At 33.7% G+C, this 22,360-nt stretch overlaps 3 protein-coding genes across 3 annotated transcripts; 1 reads left to right on the top strand and 2 right to left on the bottom strand.

The window, feature by feature from the left end:
* Window positions 1-145: 145 nt before the first annotated feature.
* CYP704B1 (cytochrome P450, family 704, subfamily B, polypeptide 1) lies at window positions 146-2,930 on the bottom strand. The gene is made up of 6 exons (XM_020677990.3): window positions 2,509-2,930; window positions 2,158-2,373; window positions 1,648-1,941; window positions 1,174-1,560; window positions 536-736; window positions 146-436 (listed from the first exon to the last, which is right to left on the bottom strand). Exons 1-6 carry the CDS (start codon window positions 2,791-2,793, stop codon window positions 257-259), a joined length of 1,563 nt encoding a protein of 520 aa, XP_020533649.1. The 5' UTR covers window positions 2,794-2,930; the 3' UTR covers window positions 146-256.
* A 595-nt stretch (window positions 2,931-3,525) lies between these two features.
* On the bottom strand, window positions 3,526-5,020 carry LOC105630468 (NAC domain-containing protein 2). The gene is made up of 3 exons (XM_012212292.4): window positions 4,677-5,020; window positions 4,275-4,555; window positions 3,526-4,173 (listed from the first exon to the last, which is right to left on the bottom strand). Exons 1-3 carry the CDS (start codon window positions 4,840-4,842, stop codon window positions 3,769-3,771), a joined length of 852 nt encoding a protein of 283 aa, XP_012067682.1. The 5' UTR covers window positions 4,843-5,020; the 3' UTR covers window positions 3,526-3,768.
* Window positions 5,021-9,637: 4,617 nt separating this feature from the next.
* Window positions 9,638-22,131, top strand: EMB1579 (ATP/GTP-binding protein family). Its single transcript, XM_012212293.4, has 22 exons — window positions 9,638-9,793; window positions 9,891-9,995; window positions 10,293-10,490; window positions 11,005-11,295; window positions 12,220-12,320; window positions 12,557-13,201; window positions 13,306-13,351; window positions 14,121-14,213; window positions 14,366-14,421; window positions 14,753-14,870; window positions 16,988-17,199; window positions 17,280-17,343; window positions 18,589-18,762; window positions 18,938-18,968; window positions 19,053-20,209; window positions 20,324-20,398; window positions 20,504-20,578; window positions 20,659-20,988; window positions 21,103-21,324; window positions 21,433-21,474; window positions 21,557-21,619; window positions 21,752-22,131. The coding sequence occupies exons 2-22, from the start codon at window positions 9,924-9,926 to the stop codon at window positions 21,836-21,838; spliced, it is 4,152 nt and encodes a 1,383-aa protein (XP_012067683.1). The 5' UTR covers window positions 9,638-9,793; window positions 9,891-9,923; the 3' UTR covers window positions 21,839-22,131.
* Window positions 22,132-22,360: the final 229 nt, after the last annotated feature.

Here is a 22,360-nt window from a genome sequence, read left to right as displayed (position 1 = left end):
AATCTGATTGGTCTACGTGCAATTTACCATTAGTGATCATGAAAATTTAATGTGATTGTTTCTGGAACTGTTATCACTAGCAAATGCAGTTCCAATTCGATGTCAGGGTCCTGTAGAACATACAAGGAAAAAAAGTGACGCAATATTTGTAAGATCTTTTTCATCTTGGAACAATTTATTGCTCACTGTTTCAACAACTTGATTTTTGATTATATTAGAATGAATTAACAAGAACATCATTTTCTCTAGTTGTATCTTATGAGCGCCTGGACACTCTAAGCTTCAAGCCATGTGCCATCGATAGAGTTGTCATCATCCTGTATTTCACGGGATGATTTGGGACCAAATGGAACTTGAAAAATCTGCAGAGTATAGCCAGTGTCATTTTCATCTGCAGATATGCAGAGTCTTTACCGAGGCATATCCTTGGTCCAGCCTTCACATAACATTGACGGAATGGAAATGTAAGGTTAGTCCCATTTATTTTCAAGAAGCAATAGAATTAAAGCTTGTAAGTTTCTCTTGCAAAACTTACTTGAAATGCAGTGAACTTGAATGGAGATGCATTCTGGAAGATACCATCTTTGAGCCATCTCTCAGGCTTGAATGAAGCCGCATCAGGTCCCCAGTTATACTCCATCCTACCCATTGAGTAAGGTACGTAAGTTACCATTCCTCCAGCTTTTACTCTGGTTCCATCAGGCAAGATATCATCTTCCATAATGCCTTTGGGATCCTACAATCATTCAATATCAGCTCAATGTTTGTTTATCGTTGACATGATTATTTCACGTTGCATACTTCTTGTCCCAAAAACTTTCAGTTTTGGACATATCTCAGTCTGACACACATGCATGTCATGTGCTAATTTTTAAGAATAGACATAGTCATATGCTACCCTTTTTTCATAGATAACATGCTATGAGTCTTGAAGCTTAGGGTGCCTTGTGGTGGTGTTGGTTGCCCCCCCTCTCCATGGGAAATTATTATTCAATATACTCAGGGCACTAAAATATATGAACAATACAAATATATCCAATCCACTTGAAGTTGTGAAAAGTGAATCCCACATTATGATTGATGTGTACCGAATAATTTCTCATTCACTAATTACTAACTCTCCCCTCTTACAGTACTTAACCCATACTACAAATGGGGGAGAAATAAGCATACCTGAGGGACTGCTGGGTACAAACGGAGTGTCTCGGTTACAACTGCGTGCAAATAATATAGTTTGCCTAATGAATCATATGTCAAGAGTCCTGCATATTGCATTATTCTTTGAGTGAAAGATTCAAGATCATCCAAGTCAAACTGAAGCAGCATAACATTCTCTTCCTTTGCCCTCTCTTCCTCAAAAGTTTTCAACTCCATGTAGAGCTTCTCAGCTATATCGTTATGTGTCATTATCATGTAAATGGCCCAAGAAAGAGTTGTTGCTGTTGTATCTCGGCCAGCTATCACGAAGTTGAGGACAACATCTCTCAGACTTTTATCTGTGAAGTTGTTTTCTGGATCTTCCCCCAACTCAATGAACCTTGATAATATATCATGTTTGCCCTGAGTATATATACAAAATTTATTTTGATTAGTAAAAATCTTGCTTCTTGTGTTTGCTTTTTATCATTCTAGCGCAAGAAAGCTTACCTTCTCATGACCGATCTTTCGAGCTGCTTCTATTTCTGCTTTCCTTTTATAAATGACGGAGTAAGTGAAATCATCAATGATTTTGATACTCTTATCAAGTAAAGCTTCTGATCCCACATTGAGGAATTTCTTTATTTTCCACAATGGATCAATGAAACGAAGAGTAACAATGATGTTTGCAGCATCAAAAGCCTGAGCAAAGCAATTATCCGGTAGATTGGGAGCCAATGCTCCTATTTCCACTCCAAATCCCACTTTGCATATAGAGTCCAATGTCATCCTCATTAACAATTCCTATAAAACACATGTTTAATACATTTATAGGGCTTATGGAAGGATGAACGCGAAAAATTTACAAGATTTTTCCTTCTCTCTCTCTTCCTTTTTTTTTTTTTTTTTTTTTTTGGAGCATCAGGAGAGTGGGATTGGAACTTGGGTCTAAGCCCAAGTCGTATATGTATTTACCACCAAGCTACACCTGCAAAATTTACAATATTTTTCACATCTCACCTGCATGTCTATTTCTTGGTTTTGAAAAGATGCATTACTGAGAATAGATGAGAGCTTCAAGCTGTATTCCCTAAAGACTATGGTGCTGAAATCTCTTAAATTCTTGGATGCAAACTCAAAACTTGCAGTCTTCCTTTGTCTCCTCCATAGTTCACCATCAGCATTAAATATCCCATCTCCAAGCAGCACTTCCATATATGAATGATAAGTCTCACCCTTTAATTGATATTAATTTCCAATATTACCAAAGAATAAGTTTAGCACAAAAAGAGACTTCATATATATACATATATGTGTGTGTGTGAAAATATTGAACAGATAAATACACGTTTGAGTGCTGAGAATTATTACCTTTGGATAATTGGAAAAGTTGGTCTTAAGGACATGTTCAACACTAGCAGGATCTGCAATGTAAGTATATGTTGTGAATGGCATTGGAACTACTACAGTTCTCAGCTCAGACAGGTAGGCAACAAGCCAATCATGCATTCTATCATAGTTCATAAACTGCTCAATTGCTGCCCCTATTATTGGCCATGTTCTTGGTCCTTTTTTGTTTCTCTTTCTCCATTGATGGAGAAAAATGCATGACAAGGCCAAGCAAGCTATCATCGATATTCCCATTTCTTTCTCCATTAGTTATAAATCCTAAATGACAAAATTATGTAATCCTGTTGATAGAAAATATCTGAATGTAATTGTTGCTTATAATGTGAATGGAAATGGTAAAGAGAGAGTTGGTTGAAAAACAGGTTAGTGTGAAGTATAGAATGATAATTTCTTTTTTCTTTTCTTTTTATCACAGGCTTTGTATGTTCTAGGATACTTGAAAATGGGATTTTCTTGTTTCTTGTTTCTGTTTCTTTTATTTTTATCACAGTCTTTACATGTTCTGAGATACTTAGATTAAATTGCTTCACCTCCTTTTAGTCCTTGACCTAATGACTCATTCAAACAAGCAACTAACAGATAAAACTTATTCAAATGGGATTCCATTTTCTTGATGCTAATGTGGAATTAGAATCTTCAATCTTGCATCTGACTAAGCCATTAAGATTTGTCGCTTTGGATATAAATCACTATCGAAGCTTTTAAATAATAAGAAAAAGATTAATCTCATGCATGCACCAGACTCCTATTTGCTTCGCCCAAATCGCTTTTCCACACTATTTTTTGACCAGCGTCCAAATCATTCAATTATTTATTTTTAGATAAGTAACACAATAGCATTTGCTAATTACTGGTCTAAGGCTGCAGAGAATCGTACAAGATCATTCCAACCGCGCAAATCTCAGGTTCAAATCTCACCGTAATTACTTGATTCCACATTGGATTTGTAGAGATTAAAATTAATACAAAGAATCTCCATTCAATCAAAAGTAAAAACAGCTTTAATAGTGAATGTAATGATATGTACAAATTCAAGCTTGTCCTATGTTTTTAACTTTTTAAAGTTGAATATTGAGTGTACAATATTGGCCTTGCCTATCTAATTCACAATTTTTGTCTATTGTAACATTGTGTACCCTTTCACAAACAATTTTTAGATGTTCTGAACAACTGTCATTCCCCAGTAAATCCAAATTTCCTTTTGAGTCAAAGCCAGGCAAATCACTGAAATTCATAGACCATTGGATTCATTAACAATGGCTGGTTCAAAACGCTACTCTGATTAGCCTGGAATTTCCCAGAATCTGTATATTGGGAATTCATTTCTCCTAGCTGAAATTTTGCCCCTTGGTCAGTCAAAGCATTACTATTGCCAATGAAGTTTTGGAACTCAAAATTCGAATTGTATGAACCGTTGTCATTCAAAAGGTGAGAAATTGATCCCATATACTCAAATTCCAATAAATGGGTTAGAGAACATGTCCTTGGAAATTTGAATAGTTGTTGCTCACTAGCATCACTGGTATCAGGTAAGTCCGTTTGGGTACTTGTATTTTCTATTTTCTCCTCCAAATGTCTTCCTACATGCCTTTTCTTATAAATCCTACACAGGACCCAATCATCCAACTGAAAGCACCAAAACAAGAAAAAACAAAATCATAGTCAATACAAAATCCTTAGATTAGAAGGTAATAACAAACCAATTCAATAATGTCAGAAGGGCTTACTCTCATGGACCCATTATGCTTGTTGGCTTGCTTTCTTGAATCATTTAAACGATATTCATGCATAATCCAATCAGTTTTAACACCCTTAGGTGGCCTTCCCTTGTAAAATACAAGAGCTTTCTTCACACCAACATATTTAGACCCACTATAGATGGCCTTATCTGTACCAGTAGCTTTCCAATACCCAGAAACAGTTGCTCTGTTAGGCCTCACTCCATTTGGATACTTCCTATCACGAGGGCTAAAAAAATACCATTCGTTTTCACCAAATTCTGCTTTCTCTGCATCACAAATCAATATTATAAATCCCAAGAATAAATCCATAAAAGTTTTAAAAAGGAAATTCAGGAACTGGGGTTTTGGGTATTATATACCATAATTTAGAAATTAATTAGTAGTTACCAGGTAATTGCCAAGGGTCGAACTTGTAAATATCAACTTCTGGTATAATTGCTACAGGGCAAGGCTTTGATGAGGCTTGATTACGAAGATAATACACGACTAATTCCTCATCAGTTGGGTGGAACCTAAAACCAGGAGGAAGGTTAGAGCTATTTTTGCCTAGCATTTCTACTGCTCAAACAAAGACAAAATACAAGAAAATAATATAATAACAGGAAAAAAATATGGGTTGTCTTCTAATTATTATTTAAGTTAATGGGTTGTGTCTTGTTTGCGGTGGGGGTGGAGGGAGGAGGAGGGGCCACCCATGAGAAGTAGGCAGAGGAAGATGAGGGTTTTTGAAATGTTTGCAAGGAGAGGGCTATGGCTTTTATTTGTGAGGGTTTTTTGTCAGTTAGTGAGATCTATAGATTTGATTGGTAGTTTGATTGACTTCCACTTTTCCTAGGAATAGTTTTTGGGTAGGGCAATACACGTACGCACTTGTTAGATTATGACATTTTGTACCTTACTTGGTCGCTCAAATTATGTTTATCTACTATTAGTATTTCAATAGCATTTATCCAAAAGGGATATATATTTGTTCAAAAGAAAAATATCCAAAAGGATATCCAATGAGATATTTTCATTAAATATTTCAATATTTTAACAGAATTAACTTATCTGAACCGAATTTATAGTTTCATTCAAAAATTAAATTGATAAAATTAAAAAAAATTTTTAATCTTTATATTTCTTACCATATATTAAGAAAAAAAATAATAAAATATAAATAACTTTTAAAAAAATCTTAAGTTTCACTAATTTGATCGTAAATGATACAATAAAACTGATCTAGTCAAGTATTTTTTCACTTTTTCACTACTTTTTAGTTCATTGGATTAGGCTTCACTGAAATAATTAATCAAATAGAATTAATAGTATTTTAATTTAATTCCGTTTAAAAAATTCACTTTGATTTCGATTTTATTCAGATTTAAAAAAATCATAAAAGTCTATAAATTAAAATAAACCCTAAAAATTCAAATTGTTTATACTAATTTTATTAATTTGAAGCAAACCAATTCAGTATCCACCCTTATATTGCACTCTCCTAAAACCACGGGGCTTTTTTTGTTTTTCCCCCTTTTTCTTCCTCCTTGCGTAATGAACTTATCTACCTAATAATTGAAGGACATTCTCCTCCTAACTCATTGACTAGGATTATTTTAGAGAAAATTGATTTCCAAATGACATTTTTTTTTTTCAAATAATAAGAAAATTGCTTTTGCATTGCTTTGAAGTTAGAAGAAAATTTTAATTTCGATCTCATTGACTTTTTAAGTTTGTTCATTAAGCAGTGGAATTATTTGATAAATAATGTAATTCTTAGCCATTTTCAAATCATTGTAAAATTTTAATTTTAGTTATATTAAATATTTTTTTTGCTCTCACGCGGTCCAAATATGATTAGCTACACGACTAGGATGGTTCGCTTTTTAATTCACTAAATTGGTAAAAATTTTCATAGTCGAAAAAATTTACACTTAAAATCTTTTATTCGCATCTTAACGAAAAGACTAAAATTGACTATTAAATCATCTTCACGAGAAGACTAAAATTGACTATTAAAAAAATTTTTATATTTTTAGAAACATACGAGACAAATAAAATCTATCTAAACGTAGTTAGAGACGTATACAACAAAATTCAACAGAACATAGGCTTTTGTTGAAATTGTCAAAAGTCATATTAGAAAATCAAATTAAAGACCTTTCTATGTTAAGGGATTGTCACAATAGTTTCTAAACGCTAAAATAACTAATGAATAGTATTTTCAAACAAAAAAAAAAAAAACTAATGAATAATAATATTATTATATATTATTAAAATGATAGTTTTTGCAACTTGAGTGTGAACTTCAAATCCTTATTCTTTTTTTTTTCTTTACACAAAAAACAAAATTCCTTTTGCCCAATCAGTAACGGATATATGTACCTATCAGCCCCAATTCCTAAAGCACCACGCGTCCTCCAAAATATATATATATATATATATATATATAGGATAAACATGGGAGAAAATTAAAGTTAATTATTTTCTTTACAAATTTTTAAATTATTATACCCAAATTCTTAGTTTCTGGTTCTTATCCAGCCACATCACCTAATGGGTCCTCATTGGTCCAACCTATCACCAATCCATAATTCTAATCTAATTTATTCAATTCTCAGTTAGTTAATTAATTAAGTTGTTTATTTATTTATCTATTGAATATTTTTAACGAGTCTCAAAATTATCTTATAAATATTCATTAATAATGCAAAATAAATAAATTTATTTTATCAATTAATTCAATAATATTAAAAATTATTATAATCAATTTTTTTAGCGTTAAGCGAGTCCATTTGGATTAAGATCAAAACTCTGTCGCGCAGTACGCCTTAATTTGTGCAAATCTGATATTGTTAGAATTATGTAGAACTAGAAGAGAAAATGATAATGACTGAGAATAGTAGAGAAGAGAATATTCTATGAATCCCAGCCTCTGTAAGTGGATCCCGCCAACCTATTCATATTATGGGCAAGGCGAGCCATGCGCGTGGGTTGTAGTAGGTGGCTTGTCTTTGTTGGCACGAGTTTTTTTTTTTTTTTTTTTTTTGTCGTTTAGGTTGACGACAATTCATAGTCCGCGTGGTTATGGAAAACAAAATAAAATTTTCCTATATTCCAAATATAAAGCACTTATACACAATATTAATTAAAAGTTTTTTTTTTAAATTATTGTTTTTTTCTTTTCCAATAAATGGATACAGATATTCTATTTTTTTAATAAAAAAATATTTAAATTATTTTGTTATAGAGATGAGTCTATATAGTACATGTGAGTAAAAATATAATAACGAAAATAATAAAATTAATAACAATGCTTGCGCTGCTGGAATGGGTTTGGATAGAATTAATCATAATCCGTTGGAGTGGCGTAGTCCGTAGTCTTTGGGAGAGAAAATAGACGATAGTGATGCATGCAGGTGCTAGTTTTGGAAACAATGACACGCAATTACATGAATTTTTTGAAATATAATTAATTTTTTAAAATTTGGCATATTAAGTATAGAGGTTTAGACTTTAGAGATAGTAATATCATTTTAGGTAATTTTATGAAACTAAAATATTAGTTGAGGTCAAAATTGCCTAAACAGTATTTTAGATTTATTTCCTTAAGTGGCACACATGTGTTGATCTTTTCTTCCTCTTTTCATTTAAAAAAAAAATCTTATGTCCACATCATTTGTTGATTACAAAGGAAGTTCATTTTCATAATTTTTGATAATCTAATAACTATAAATATTTTTTATTTATGCTTAGCTTATTTCTGTAAAATAATTTGTAAGAAAATAATTTGCTGAAAAATATTTTCTATTGAAAACATTTTTCTCGAAAAATATTTTTTAAATGACTTATTTTCTGTTGATTGGTTGTAATATTGAAAATTAATTAAAAATATTAAAATCTTTATCTAATACGACCATAAAAAATATTAATAATAATAGAAATTTTATAATTTAAAAAATTTATTATAAAAAATGAAAAAAAAAATTATGAAAGCTGCCGGTGGTGGTCGGTAATAAATAGTAACTGATGGTAGTGATTGCGATGGTTAATAAATTAAAAAAATATGAAATTATAAGATTTATCAATATCTAGAAAATGTTTTACTCTCTTGAAAATGAAAAGTTACTTTGCTTAAAAACGACTTAATTTTCCTTTGTAAAATGAATTTGAAATAATATAATTCATTTACATATAATAAGATTTACTTATTTTAAAAAATGAAATGGACATTTTTTATTTACATCAATCTGTTCAATGAATTATGAATTTTAAATACATTTTACAAAATCTTGTAAAATTTATTTATACTAATCATAGTCTAAGCACAACTACAAATTCACAACGTGGTTCTAGCAGCTGATTATGAGCCTGACATCAAAGATCAAAATTAAATATACTATATAAATATAAGACGAAATATACTATAATTTAATTTTTTTTTTCCACAAGTATTCCATATATTTTAGCATGTATGAGATTATTCTGGTTCTCTCTATTCATTAGTGTTTCTTTCATAAATTAAACTTCTTATGGATTAATATCAAAATAACTTTGATCAACCATTTTTGAGCAATGATTGAGCTTTAAAACAGTAATTAAGTCAATTGGCACTTTTACAAAAAATGGGTTTCCTTTCGCATACAAACTATCCAATTTCCAGTTAATCCAGCCAGGTACTCAGGCCCAGACAGATCTGAAAGCATATGTAAATAACTGGCGGGCCCATTACGAAAACAATTTAGCGTTGGCCCATTAGAACAGTTACCGGCTGACGCCAAAGGCCCAGAACCTAGTTCCTTTTTGAACCGCAAACACCAGTTTTAATTTTCGCGGAATGAAATAACAAGAAATAAAATTTATCATTGCAAAATAAATATTTATTCTTTAATATTTATTTGAATAATAGAAAAAAATTCATAAAAGAATTTATATGGTCACATATTTATTATTCTATAAATTATATATTTAAATTGTATACCAAATAATTATTTAATAATGAAATAATATAATATTTAAATTATTTTATAATTATTTAAATTTGTTTACCGAATAAGAGATAACTATTTAATAAGAAAAATTGAACAAAATTTATTTATTCCTTCAATCGCAGTAATATATAGTCTGTTCGAAAATTAATTTTTATATAATTATCATCCTAACTTTATACAATAAAAAAGTAAAGTTTAAAATGTTAACTATTAGAAATTATTATTGGTAAAATAATAAAATATATATTTTTAGAATTTTTGTTAAAAAGTTAATTATTTAGTGTAAATTAAGGTCATAATTATATAAAAATTAATTTTTAAATGAATTGTAGAATGGTGCTCGAGCTAAGGGTAAAATCGAGCCTTTTTTGGTTTCTAATAAGAAAAACTATTCCATTCCACCGCATTTTATGTTATTCCTTCGACCAAACGGGCTTACATATAAAACGCATGCAATTTGTTACTACCTGAAAATTCATCGCTATGCTTAGGGTTTCTGTCATCTAATAGGAATTTGTCTTGCCGTCCATATCTGTGCGTTCTCATCATCTCTAATCTTGTATTTTCGATTCTTAAATCCAGCCTCTTCATTTTCCAGTTTGATTATATCTTTACCGTATTTTAATTGCAGGTTCGTAGTACTCCGTTATTATATGGTTTAAACATGTATTCTTCAAGAGGCAGCAGTGCCTACGGGCAGCAACCGTATGGTGCGCAATCTGGCTATGGTCAAAATGTAAGTTCCTTATTATAAGAATTACAGTTTTGATTATCTTTTTGGAACATCTATAAACTGTGTATTGATGGGTTGTTTTATTTATTTATTTTTTTACTATTTGGTTGGGAATCTATACAATTGGGTTAGGAGTTGAGTTCATTACATGGTTTTGATTATCATGAAATTTTGCGTGTTAATGAGTTAATGAGGTAATGAGTTAATGATTTAATAGGGAGATGCACTGGAATTCGAGAGTTAATGAGTTTTTGTAGATAAATGGTTTCATTTTGCTTTTAAAATTTTGTCCTTTTATAGCTGGGATCTGCGTATTCTGGGAGTTCAGTTGGAGGGCCTGATGGAGGCTCACAACATTCGCTGGCTCCTAGGCATACATCAATTCTTACTGGTTCACAAGAAGCAGATGTTGGTGGTGGGTACAGAGTTTCCGCTGCACATTATGGGGGACAATATGGGTCTATATATGGCTCTTCTTCCATGACTGGTGCTCAACAGGTTGGTAGGCTGTGTTTCATTTTTTTAGTTTTTGTCCAGAATGTTCCTTGTACGGTTGTACCTCAACATCATCTTATTCTATATTTACTTCCATGATAACCTTCAATCTTGAGATTGTTTTTTGAAGATTCATTTGCACCTTACTCTTCATTGTTTTGCCTCTGTTTTTTGCTCAATCAGCCTTATTTACTTCTAATTAGCTGCATTGCCCTTGAATCTTTAGATAATTTCCAAAGTTGATATAAGATGACAATTTATAATTATATGTTGGTGGACCCTTGGAATTCAACCTAGGAAAAATGCTTTTGGTCTTACAATTAAGTGTATTATGGATAATGCCATCCAAACATTTATATTCTTTCTTGCTCTCCCCCTGATATTGTGGCTAGGATTTAACTTAGGTCCTAGAAATTTAGTCTTTTTTGTGCTATGTTTTAATTGGTGGTAAATTATACCCTTAACTCATGCTGCTATAAATGTATAAGGTCCCATTTGAAATTTTTGTCTTGCGTAGGTGTCAACTATGAGTGCTAAAGGGACGGCAGCATCAGCTCTAGAAGGTCGTGGTGGCTATGCTTCAGCTCTCCCTGATTCTCCAAAATTTACATCTGGTGACTATATTCTATCATCTAGTCATGGATATGGTCACAAAAATGAGCAATTATACACAGAGAAGATGCATGATTATCAAACAATAGACAGACGTCAGTATGGGGAACGACAAAATGCTTATATTGGGAGGGACATTCAAAGTGATCCAGCTTCAAGATATACTGATTCTGTTGGTTTTAGTCATCAGCATCAGGTGTTGCTTATATGCTTTCCATTTTTTTATTCCCTATATTTTCATGTTGCACTTTTCAGCACGTAAATATGTATGTTAATTATACAAAAGTGAAATTCAATGATAAAATTTTTTCAACATTACTCCGGTTATTATTATGATGCAAAATTTAATTTTATATTAAAATTGTTTTCTGAAAAAAGGTATTGACTAATTGTTGTATTGATTATTGAAATTAATTCATGCATAACACATATTAAACGAGTATAACTATTATTTACAATTAAGAATGCTCTTAGTTATTTAAATTTCCTTTAATTATGCCATATTTTTGTTACAAGACAGACACAATAGGTTCAGGAATACTATGACCAAACTCAAAGTTTATTTAGAAAATTATGGGATATATTTTATATTATTTGATCCCAAACTAATATTTAATTATATGAACAAAGTTAAAATTACTATATAAAATAATCAACTGAATTTCAATTATAAGGACAATTTTATTAAGTACAGTTCATATAAATAGATTGAAATTTCTCGGGGGATAATGTCTTGATCAATTGTAGAAATCTGTAATCGGTTGATTGTTTCCCTGTCAAGTTTTTTATGTATTTAATGCGTTAGACAGACTTGCCATAGCAGCATCATAATGTCTTCAAACAGCATAATGATCATTGATTTCGATTAATGAGAGGATCAAGCAAGGAGTTACTCATCTATATGCAAATGAACAAATATAAAATTTTTTATGTTATTAGATTTTGGATTTTTGCTGGTTCAGTCTCACACGAATTTTGATTCTTGCATAATCAGTCAATTTTATTTTATATACACGACCTCCATTCCAATGAATGTTAAACATATTGGTACTTGTATATACAGATTCTGCTACTGTTTAGTTGGTAATATTTTTCACTGTGACCATCATTTATCTTGCAGCCTGGGACATATGAACGCATTGAGCAAGCATCAATTCTTCGGCAAGAACAGTTACTGAAATCTCAGTCAATGCAATCAGCTTCTCTTGATGGAACTGCCAGGTATTTTTCATTCTTTTAAGTATTTATTTTATTATGTATCCAAATGGATCTAAACTATGCATTTGATGGCATATGGTGCTTGTAATTGGTTACATCTTTCTCCACACTGATGAACAGGCAAGGTCGTCCTTGCCATGTTATAACACATTAGAGCTCTCTCTTGTGGTGATAGTCTGTGCTAAGTTAGGTGGTGTAAACTTCATATATTGCACTGAGTAGCAACACATTTCTGGCAGACAAATTGATTACCTTGCAGCAAGAGGTGCTGCTAATCGCCCTTCTACCCAAGATCTTGTTTCTTATGGAGGAAGAATGGAAGCTGATCTTCTCAGTTCATCAATGCTTAGTGCTTCTTCATATAGTGGGCAACATGCTCCATCAATATTAGGTGCAGCTCCACGGAGGAATGTGGATGATCTCCTGTATCCTCAAAGTTCTTCAAATCCAGGCTATGGAGTTAGCCTGCCTCCTGGTAGAGACTATGGCTCAGGAAAAGGGCTTCATGGCTCATCTCTTGAACCAGATTATCGTGGTGGTCATTCAAGGATCGAGGATCGGAGGGATGATAGAGCTGGTTATCTTCGGGAGTTTGAGCTAAGAGAAGAGGAGCGCCGTCGAGACATTTTGCGTGAGAGGGAGAAAGAAAGAGAAAGGGAGAAGGAAAGGGAGCGGAAAAGGGAACGAGAACGAGAGAGAAAGCGTGAAAGAGAACGCATTTTGGAGCGGCATGAGAAGGAGAGAGAGCGAGAGCGGAAACGTGCACTTGAAATTAGGCGTGAACGAAGTCCACCAAGAGTCTCAAGGGATAGACGTGGGACCTCTTTGGGAAAGGAGGCCAGATGCTCGCGACGAGATTCGCCTAGTCATGAAGCTTCACATAGGTGGATCATGATGTTTCATTTGCGTCCTGCTATAGTTCTTAATTTATAGCTGCTTGTGTATGTTGCAGTCTTCGTAACTAACTAGCTGTTCTGTTATGCTGAAGGCGTCATTCACCTGTTAAAGAAAAAAGAAGAGAATATGTCTGCAAGGTAAAGAAAAAAAAAATGCAAGAGTTTAGTAATTCAATGATGATGAGAACTTTTACCTTGTGAAGAATCTGTTCCTTTCTTATGAGCTTCACTTCTGGAGTTGAGGGATCAATTGGATTCAATCACGATTCTTTTATTGTTGCTTCTGTTTGGGCCTGCCATTTCTATTCTTGGCTTAAGTCTTCCATCATGTTTGACTGCTTACTTCTTTTGAACCTTCTAAAATTCTCATTTATAGTTCTACAATTGGAAGACTTCTATTCTGGGCTACTTTTCCTTGGCTCTGGGTGTCTGTTTCTCGTTTGCTCTTGCCTTTTTTTTTTTTTAAAAACTTCATCTTGCCTCTCTCTCTCTCTCTCCCCCCCCCCCCCCCCCACCCCCTTTTATGATGTCCTCTATAATTTTTGGACTCACTGGCCATTCCTTATTGTTTATTATACTGTTGGGAGAAAACACTAGCTTCATCCAGAGATGGTGTTGCCAATCTCTTGTACAATTTCCAAGACTACTTTCAAAAAAATGTTGCCAGTCTCTTGTACAATTCCAGGATTACTTTTGTTACCATAAACTTGATGGACCCTATTTTGTGTAGATGGCCGACAGCGTATATTGTGGTCATTACTAGTGCTGATAATTAGGAATTCTTGCAGCTGCTGGTGTCATGCGAGGCATACCATATATTAAGTCATGCTACTTTGTTCTTTGTAACCTGAATTGTTCATTGATGAAACTTTCATTTGTGTTCATAATTGGTATTGTGTACTTGCAGATTCATGCATCGAGTTTAGCTGATATAGAGAGGGATTATTTATCAACAGATAAAAGATATCCCAGGCTATTTATATCTCCAGAATTTGCAAAGGTTTGAGGTTCTAATCCCGTCACCCTCCTTTTCCCTGATTTGAATGGATATTGAGCTTCGCGAAATAGAGGAAACTCTTGGCAAGATCAAAGAAAGAATCCGTTCGATGATTTTTAATTTTTTTTTTTGTGTTAATGTGGACATCAATTTAGGTGGTTGTGAACTGGCCAAAGGAGAATCTTAAACTCTCGATCCATACACCAGTAAGGTACTTTGATATTTGGTTATTTGTTGAAAAGGTTTCCTGATGTCCTTTTGAGTTTCTTTGAAATTCATACTATGATAACATTCATCTCATTTTTCGATTGAAAAGGACATACCCTTAATGCCTGAGTTGCTATTTGTCTGCAATATTTTAAATCTCTGTATTTATATATTCCTCTTCTTGTCTTGAGAATGAGCGATTTGGTGTTCTATTCTGAAATTTAAGAATCTTTTTTAAGATTGCAGCAGCCAAAAGGATAACCAGTTTTATTTTTTCACTTAAGAGGAAAAGAAAGTAATTTTCTAATAGTAGTTGAACATCCTAAATGCAACAGTTTTGAGCATGATTTTATTGAAGATGAGGGTGTAACAGAGGCAAAAGAGCTATCAACTAAGCTTTTGGCTGAACAACTGGTAAAATCAGAGCATGAGCGCACAATATGGAATGCAAAGGTAGGTTATTTGCTATTGATTATATCTGCATAAATGTTTGATTTGAAAAAGATCGTTTTGCTAGTATGATGTAAACTGGATTTTAAACAGCTTATTTCACTAGTGATTATGATTTTCTGTCTTTTCATATTTTTAACAGTTGATTGTGGAATCCTGTGTTGTGGTATTCAGTTGTGACCTTCTTTTTCTCTGGGAACATCAAGCGAGGAAGCTTGAGCTTGAATAAATTTGTTGTTTTCCGTGTTCCCTGCATACGAAGCAACTGCTGGCTGTGAACAGACAAGTTTTTAAGTGATGAGAAACTTTGATTCCTGCTGCTGGAGTCTTTAGCCTAGTCATTGGATATTGCGCAACTGAGCAAGAAAAAAATAATTAGGAATTGTATTCTTAGTTAGTTGGGAGGGCCTTCTTTCATATAGGAGTTGGGGTGTCCAAACCACTGACCCATTTTGGTTAGCCTGTTCAAGGGGAGTTCTGTTTATCGGTTTGAACCAAAATTACTGTTGGTTCGGCTTGGTTTGCAGAAATTAATCGGTTAGACTTAAAACCAAATTGATATGGTTTGCAGAAAGAACGACCGAACCAGTCAAGTTGGAAATGTTGGTTTGCATTTTCATCTTGGTTTGGATCGGTTTGAACTGAAATGACCGATTGCTCACCCATGTATAGGACTCTATTTTTGGTACTGATTATCCCCATTCTGTGTTGTTCGACAACTCAGTATTTTCCATATACTTTTTGACGCTGCTTAAACAACATACTGAATTTGGTCAGCGAAAAAAACTGTTTTTAATCTCTCATTGACCTTTTTGCTTATGAAATTTTCACCAAACACTGGAAACTCAGTGGGTGGCTTATCGAGCCCAAAAGTGGAAATGATTATTGTCAAGTAGGGGATCCAGACATTGGAATGATATCCTTGTGGGGCCTTTTTCATAAATAACTAGATATTGTATTCACTCAGACCATAAATCAATATTGATTTGTATCTTATTTTGATGGGATAATTACCCTAAAGTCCTCTAACTTAAAATGATATTTCTGTTGAGGCCTTCAACATGTTGTATTGCTCAATTAAGTCTATAAACTGCTGCATATGATTTGTGGTGATGCAAAAATTGACATAAATGGATATATGACGATGATAGTATACATTTTGGAACAAGATTGAGTTCTTTTAAGAGTTCAAGGACTACTTTAAGGAAAGGAAAAAGTTTTAGTATCCAATTGAAATATTTTTCATAATTTGGAGTATGCTTATTTATCCTTATTTAGTATGGAATAGAAGAATGCTTTCCATGGTAAATTATTCTTATAAACATCCTAAATTTCTGTCAGGGAAATTGATTTAGATCAATTATTCAAAAGCAACATGGTATTTGGGATTTTGTCTATAGAATTAGGCTAATGTGAATTTTGGTACTGAAGTGTGATGTTGATGTGGGGTGATACTACATGGGAAAGTGGAGGGAATTTTATGAAATGGTTATAGAACTAGTTATTCTTTTGGGTGCAGACAGTTGATAAACATGTCCATTAATGAGTAGCTGAATGAGGTTGTTAAGTTTGCCTTGTGGCAACTGAAATGGAATAGGATATGTTTTTGTGGAGAATCAGAAGTACAGGATAGATTCTCTGATTTTGTTCTACCAGGTTAAACATAGATCTGTGGGTTTATGTTGCAGAAAATGAGATGATTTCAAAGAGATTTGATTGTAGGTGCTGGGAAGGAGGTTCTGAAGGCAGACTTAATCATGCTGTTGGTTGAAGTATTGATGATGGAAAATTCTCTTCGTACGAGAAAGTAGCCATGGGTTTGATCTAGTGATCCAACTCATTTTTTGGGTTCGGATTAATTCGTAAAAGGAATATAATTCTATCCTATTGTTCTTTTTAAGAAAATAAAATGTTCCTCTGCACAGTAATAATGAGTTTTCTGGAATTTTAGATAGTTAATTATTTCTACATCTTTTTCAGTCTCCTTTTGTGTTATTGCCTCATTTCAGTTATCACTGATGCATGATGTTAGTTCTTTCGCACTTTTACTACCGTGGTTTGATAAATAGATGCATCAGCATTTATCTGCTTGGTAATACAAATTTTTGTCCCTGGTTCAGATAATTTTGATGAGTGGACTCAGTAAGAATGCTCTGGAAGAGCTGTCATCTGAGAAAAGCTATGATGATCGAGTACCACATATTTGTAATATTCTTAGGTTTGCTGTCCTGAAAAGAGATCGTTCTTTCATGGCAATTGGTGGTCCATGGGATTCTGCTGATGGTGATGATCCTTCAGTTGATGATTCTGTTTTAGTTCGGACAGCTCTCAGGTTAGCATTGTCTAACTTATGGTGAGTTGGTACATGGAATAACGATTCTCAATTCAACTAAAGTAAAATTTACCTTGTAGATATGCCAGGGATGTAACTCATATTGATTTGCACAACTGCCAAAACTGGAATCGTTTTCTGGAGGTATGATTTGGCTTCTTTCTCTGCTTACGTGAATTAGAATATTTTGAGTTTGTGTTTGATGTATCTGGTATAAATTCCATGCGCTGCTTGGTAATACTCAGTACGTGCTTGAAATCTGTCTATTTGCTTGGTTTGGTGCACTAGGAGATTTGATTGGAATTTTCTACTGAAAATATAAAGAGGTGTTTTGTTTTGTTGGGGGTTGGTTCTATGATTTTAGTTTGAATAGTGTTTGAATTAGGTTAAATTGGTGGCTAAATTCACAAATGGACAAGGTTGTTGGAAATATTCCAGCAGCAAGCAATATGGGACATTTTGAATTTATCTTAATTGGGAAATAAATGTAAATGATTTGTATGTTTAGAACTTTGTGATTTCAATTTTGAAGTTTAGGGATGGATTTGGCGGTGCTTTCCGCTGTTCACAAAACAGTGGTCAAGGCAGTTGTTAAAAGGTGGAGGTAGAAACGACTGGAGAAAATTCTATAAAATGCTTGGCTTCCAACAAAGTTAAAATTGACTGCTGCAGCAATGGTTTGGACTACAGTTTTAAAATTTTTATGAATAACTACTCAATTCTATTTGCATATAAAATTACAAATAATTTGTCAAATTAAGGTTGAATTGATAAAATTAAATGATTTGATAAAATTGATAATGCCTGAAAAGGTTTGGTTTATTTTGGTCATTTTTCTAGAAAAGAAAAGAAAATCGTGAAAATACTTTTGGTAGATAAAGCATACAGACAGAAAAATGTAATCTAGTTGCAGACTAACATAAAAAAGGGCAGAGTCGTAGACTGCGCAGAACACTTTCTGTTTGACCAAATTGCCATTCTGTTGGCATTTAAATCATAGCTTTAGCTCTAGGTTTTAAGTTGGATAATTCCTGATCTAACTAACCAAATAGGAAAACACCTTTAAGTTTTGATATTCATGTTGGACAGGATAATTGGTATTGCAACAGATATCAAGAAGTTGTCTAATGGCTGAACTTTTTCTTAGGTGTTGTCTCCTAGGATTTTTATTTTTGACAGTCTACCAGTTGTCATCAATTTAATGCTGAATGGATCTTTGGCCTCTATATGTTACTGCTGATTTTATTTGTTTTGATAACAAATTGATGAGATTAGCCTTGTTAAGTTGTTTAATTTTTTTATTCTTGTATGGTGTCTAGTCTCTGGGTTGCTTGTTATATATACAAGTCAGAAAAGCTGATTTTTTTAGACTGCTATTTGCTTGCACAGATTCACTATGATAGATTTGGCAATGATGGGTTCTTCAGCCATAAAGAGATCACGGTTCTATTTGTTCCAGATTTGTCCGAGTGTATACCTTCGTTGGATTCATGGCGCGACCAGTGGCTTACTCACAAGAAGACTGTTGCTGAGAGGGAACGCCAACTGTCTTTAAAAAAGGAGGTCTGTTCTTTTGTGCTGCTGTTTCCTCTTATTCTTGTTTTTGGGGATGTTGGGAATCTGATGACTTCTTAATGTTGCTGTTAAAGCATTTATATTCAATTTGTTGAAATATTTTTCCGCATACATGGAGCTCATGCATCCACTTGTAGTCTCATGTCTGTTTCCTTTTCCCCAGAGGTATAGAGAGAAGAAGGAAGGTCAGAAAGGTGAATGAAATATCCAACTTCTTTTACCGCAATACCTATGTTCATGATTATCAAATTAATATCACTATTCTTTCTACAATACAGATAAAGGGGCAGATTCTTCGAAGGATTCTAAAAAGGTGGAAAAATCAGAAAAAATCAAAGAGTCTGCATCCTCTAGCGTCAACAGTAAAGAGAAAGATGAGAAAGTTAAAGCGACTACACAAAAGGCTGATGAGAATGGGAAGAACCTTGAGAAAAAGGATGGGATTGAAACAGGTGAGGAAGTCAAGAATGTTGAGAAGAAGGAAAAAGGTGATACTGCAGGTGCTCAGACCACTGACTGTGTGAAAACTGGAAAGAAGAAGATTATAAGGAGGATTATCAAACAGAAGGTTGCTAATAAGACAACTAATGCTGATAATACTGTTAGCAAGCTGAATGATTCATTAGATGAGAAGGATGCTGGAGGGAGCAATGAAAAGTCCGAGATCTCCCCTGAACAGAATGAAGCTTCTACTGATCCTTCTGGAGTTAAAACTTTTGTTAGGAAAAAAGTTATAAAGAAGGTTCCATTAGCAAAAACCACTCAAACTGAAGATAAGGGCTTGCAGCCTGAACTTAAAGCTGAGAAGGAAGTGGACTCCTCTGGAGATAAACCCAAGGATAATTCAGAAACCAGTGGTGCCGCAGTTGTGCAAGTTACTGGTGCCAAAACAGCTGTAAAAAAGAAAATAATTAAGAGAGTACTTAAAAGAAAGCTGACCAGCGATGGGGCCAGTGGGACTAAGAAGGATGGTGAAAAGGTAGCTCAGGCAGGTAATGAAGCAGAAAATGTGGAGAAAGAAAAAATAGATGCAGAAGAAAAAGAGGTTCAAAAATCAGAAAAGAAAAACATTCCTAAGTTAAAATCGCCAACTGCAGAGAAACAAGCTAGCGTGTCCAATTTGAACAGAATGGAGATCAAGGTTGCCAATGAAGATAAGATGATGGATAACAAGGAAGCTGATGGGAAAAACGGGTCAGGGACTAAAATTGAGAGTAAGGCTGACAAGCAAAAAGATGCTCAAAGGGATATTCATGATGACAAGAGAGGAAAATCGAAGGATGATGAAAAATTGAAGGATGAGAAGAAAGAGAAAGATGGAAAAGATGATTCTAGGAGCAAATCTAACAAGGACGCAAAAGAAAAGAGAATGCCTGAAGAACTTCCTAGGCATCCTGGATTGATTTTACAAACAAAAGGGGATAAGGAAACTAAAGTATGTTGATCGTGACCAGAAAAGTGCCACACTTTATTACTGAAATCATATTAGAAATATTCTCCTTATACAACTAACCATATGTAACTTGTGTACCTGTACCTTTGACTACAGCTGCGCTCATTGTCACTTTCACTTGACTCGCTCTTAGACTACTCTGATAATGATATTGAGGAATCAACATTTGAGGTTTGTTTTAGTGTATTGCTTTCCATGTAGCCCTTGTTCTATGAATTCATACTGCATATAGTAATTTTACCTTTTCATTCCTTGTGTCAATATTTTTCTTTGCAGCTTTCATTATTTGCTGAATCATTTTATGAAATGCTTCAGTATCAGATGGGCTCTCGTATTTTGACATTTCTCCAGGTTCGTTCACACTGGTGAGTTCATCATGTATTACTTGATTCATTTAGTCAGAAATCCTTGTGTGTATTGGTTATGTGCAGAAACTACGCGTAAAATTTGTAACAAAACGAAATCAACGTAAGAGGCTACGGGAAGAAATGATAAAGAAAGATAAGGAGAGGAAATCACCAGCTAAACGCCTGAAGACCAATGAGCTTCCTGTGAAAGCTAAATCTGCTGACTCAGAATTGTTGAGCACTGATCAATCAGAGGATCAAAAAAATAAGAAAAAGGAAGATAAGGAAGATACTGCTGCCGATAAGGTTAATGAACCAAAGTTGGAAGAAGCAATTGATTATGAGGAAGACCCAGAGGAAGATCCTGAAGAATATGAAGAAATGGAGGATCCTGGAGATTACTTGGCTAACAAGGCAAGAAATGTCTTCTTTGTAAATATTTGAGTAGCTATTCTGAATTTACAAATATATTCTCTCGTAAAACAGAATATTGTATGAACTATTTTTGTTGGGTAAAATCATATGCAGAAGGACAAAGAAGAGGGAAAGATGAATCTGGATGCTGACAGTGAACCAGTGCCTGGAAATGGAACAGAAAAGATAGAGGAAGATGCAAAGGAGGCAAAACGTGAAGGGACAAAGACCAAATCTGATGTTAATTTGTCAGAAAAAAGAGATACAAAGATGGAGAGTGGGAATAAAGAGCCATCTGTTGTCAAGGAGGCTGTGATTGATAAGGAGCTGTTGCAGGTTTCTTTGCAGAGAGATTATATTCCTCTACACTTAATATTATCTTTTCATTTTAGATGTAAGGATCTTATTGCCCTTTAATGATATAAGTTTTCATTCTTGGAACAGGCTTTCCGGTTTTTCGATCGAAACCAAACTGGCTATATTAGGGTAAGGACAAACTTTTATTTTATATTTTTGTTCTTTGTAATATTCATGTGCAAGAGCAATGGATATTTGTTACCTTTTTCAGGTTGAAGATATGAGATTGATTATCCATAACTTGGGGAAATTTCTTTCGCACAGGGATGTGAAGGTGAGAATTTTTGCCATCTCATTTAGCACCGCTATGCTGCCTCTCCCCTCTTTCTCTCTTGCTTTCTCTCCTCTCTTTCATTTCCCTCTAATAATTTGGAAAATCTGTTTCATGATGGTTGTCCTGTGTCAGGAACTTGTGCAAAGTGCGTTGTTAGAGAGCAACACTGGCAGAGATGACCACATTCTCTACGGCAAGCTAGTGAGAATGATTATTTGAAATTCAATGCTTTGGCAGTTCTGATCCATGCATAGGCTTTTTTTTTCCCCCTTTTTTAACATCTCCAGTTAATGGCCCTTGGGTGAAGGCGCAGAGCCTAGTTTTTTTATTTGGATTTTCTGGTGAAACATGTGCTCATACATGTGTTTTGCACAATAATTTTAGTTTTAGAGCTTAGGTTGTTCAAGAACGATCCGATAATTGGGAAAATGTAAATTATTTTGTGCCTCCTGTTGGGAACTCTGACGTGGATTATGATGAGATCTAATGAATGATGTAAATTTTCTGTAGTCCTTCTAACATCCCGGTTTAAGCAGTTTTGCTATTGCTATTGTTTTCGTGTAAGGTATTAGAAATGGGAAAGAGCAGCTCCTGTAACTCGTTGGAAAATTGCTGTTTTGGGTGTTCACTCATAAAAAGTGTACTGCAATGATCACAGTTAACTAACAATTGATTCTTTTACAGTTAGTAAAATCAAACCTCATCATTATATATATATATATTAAAATCAAAATAGTTTTT

The sequence above is a fragment of the Jatropha curcas genome, chromosome 5 (genome assembly GCF_041381405.1).
Source record: "Jatropha curcas cultivar XTBG-Jc1 chromosome 5, XTBG_Jcur_1.0, whole genome shotgun sequence".
Taxonomy (NCBI): Eukaryota; Viridiplantae; Streptophyta; class Magnoliopsida; order Malpighiales; family Euphorbiaceae; genus Jatropha; species Jatropha curcas.
The sequence above is the reverse complement of the archived record's forward strand: the minus strand, read 5'-3'. Positions and strand labels throughout refer to the sequence as shown.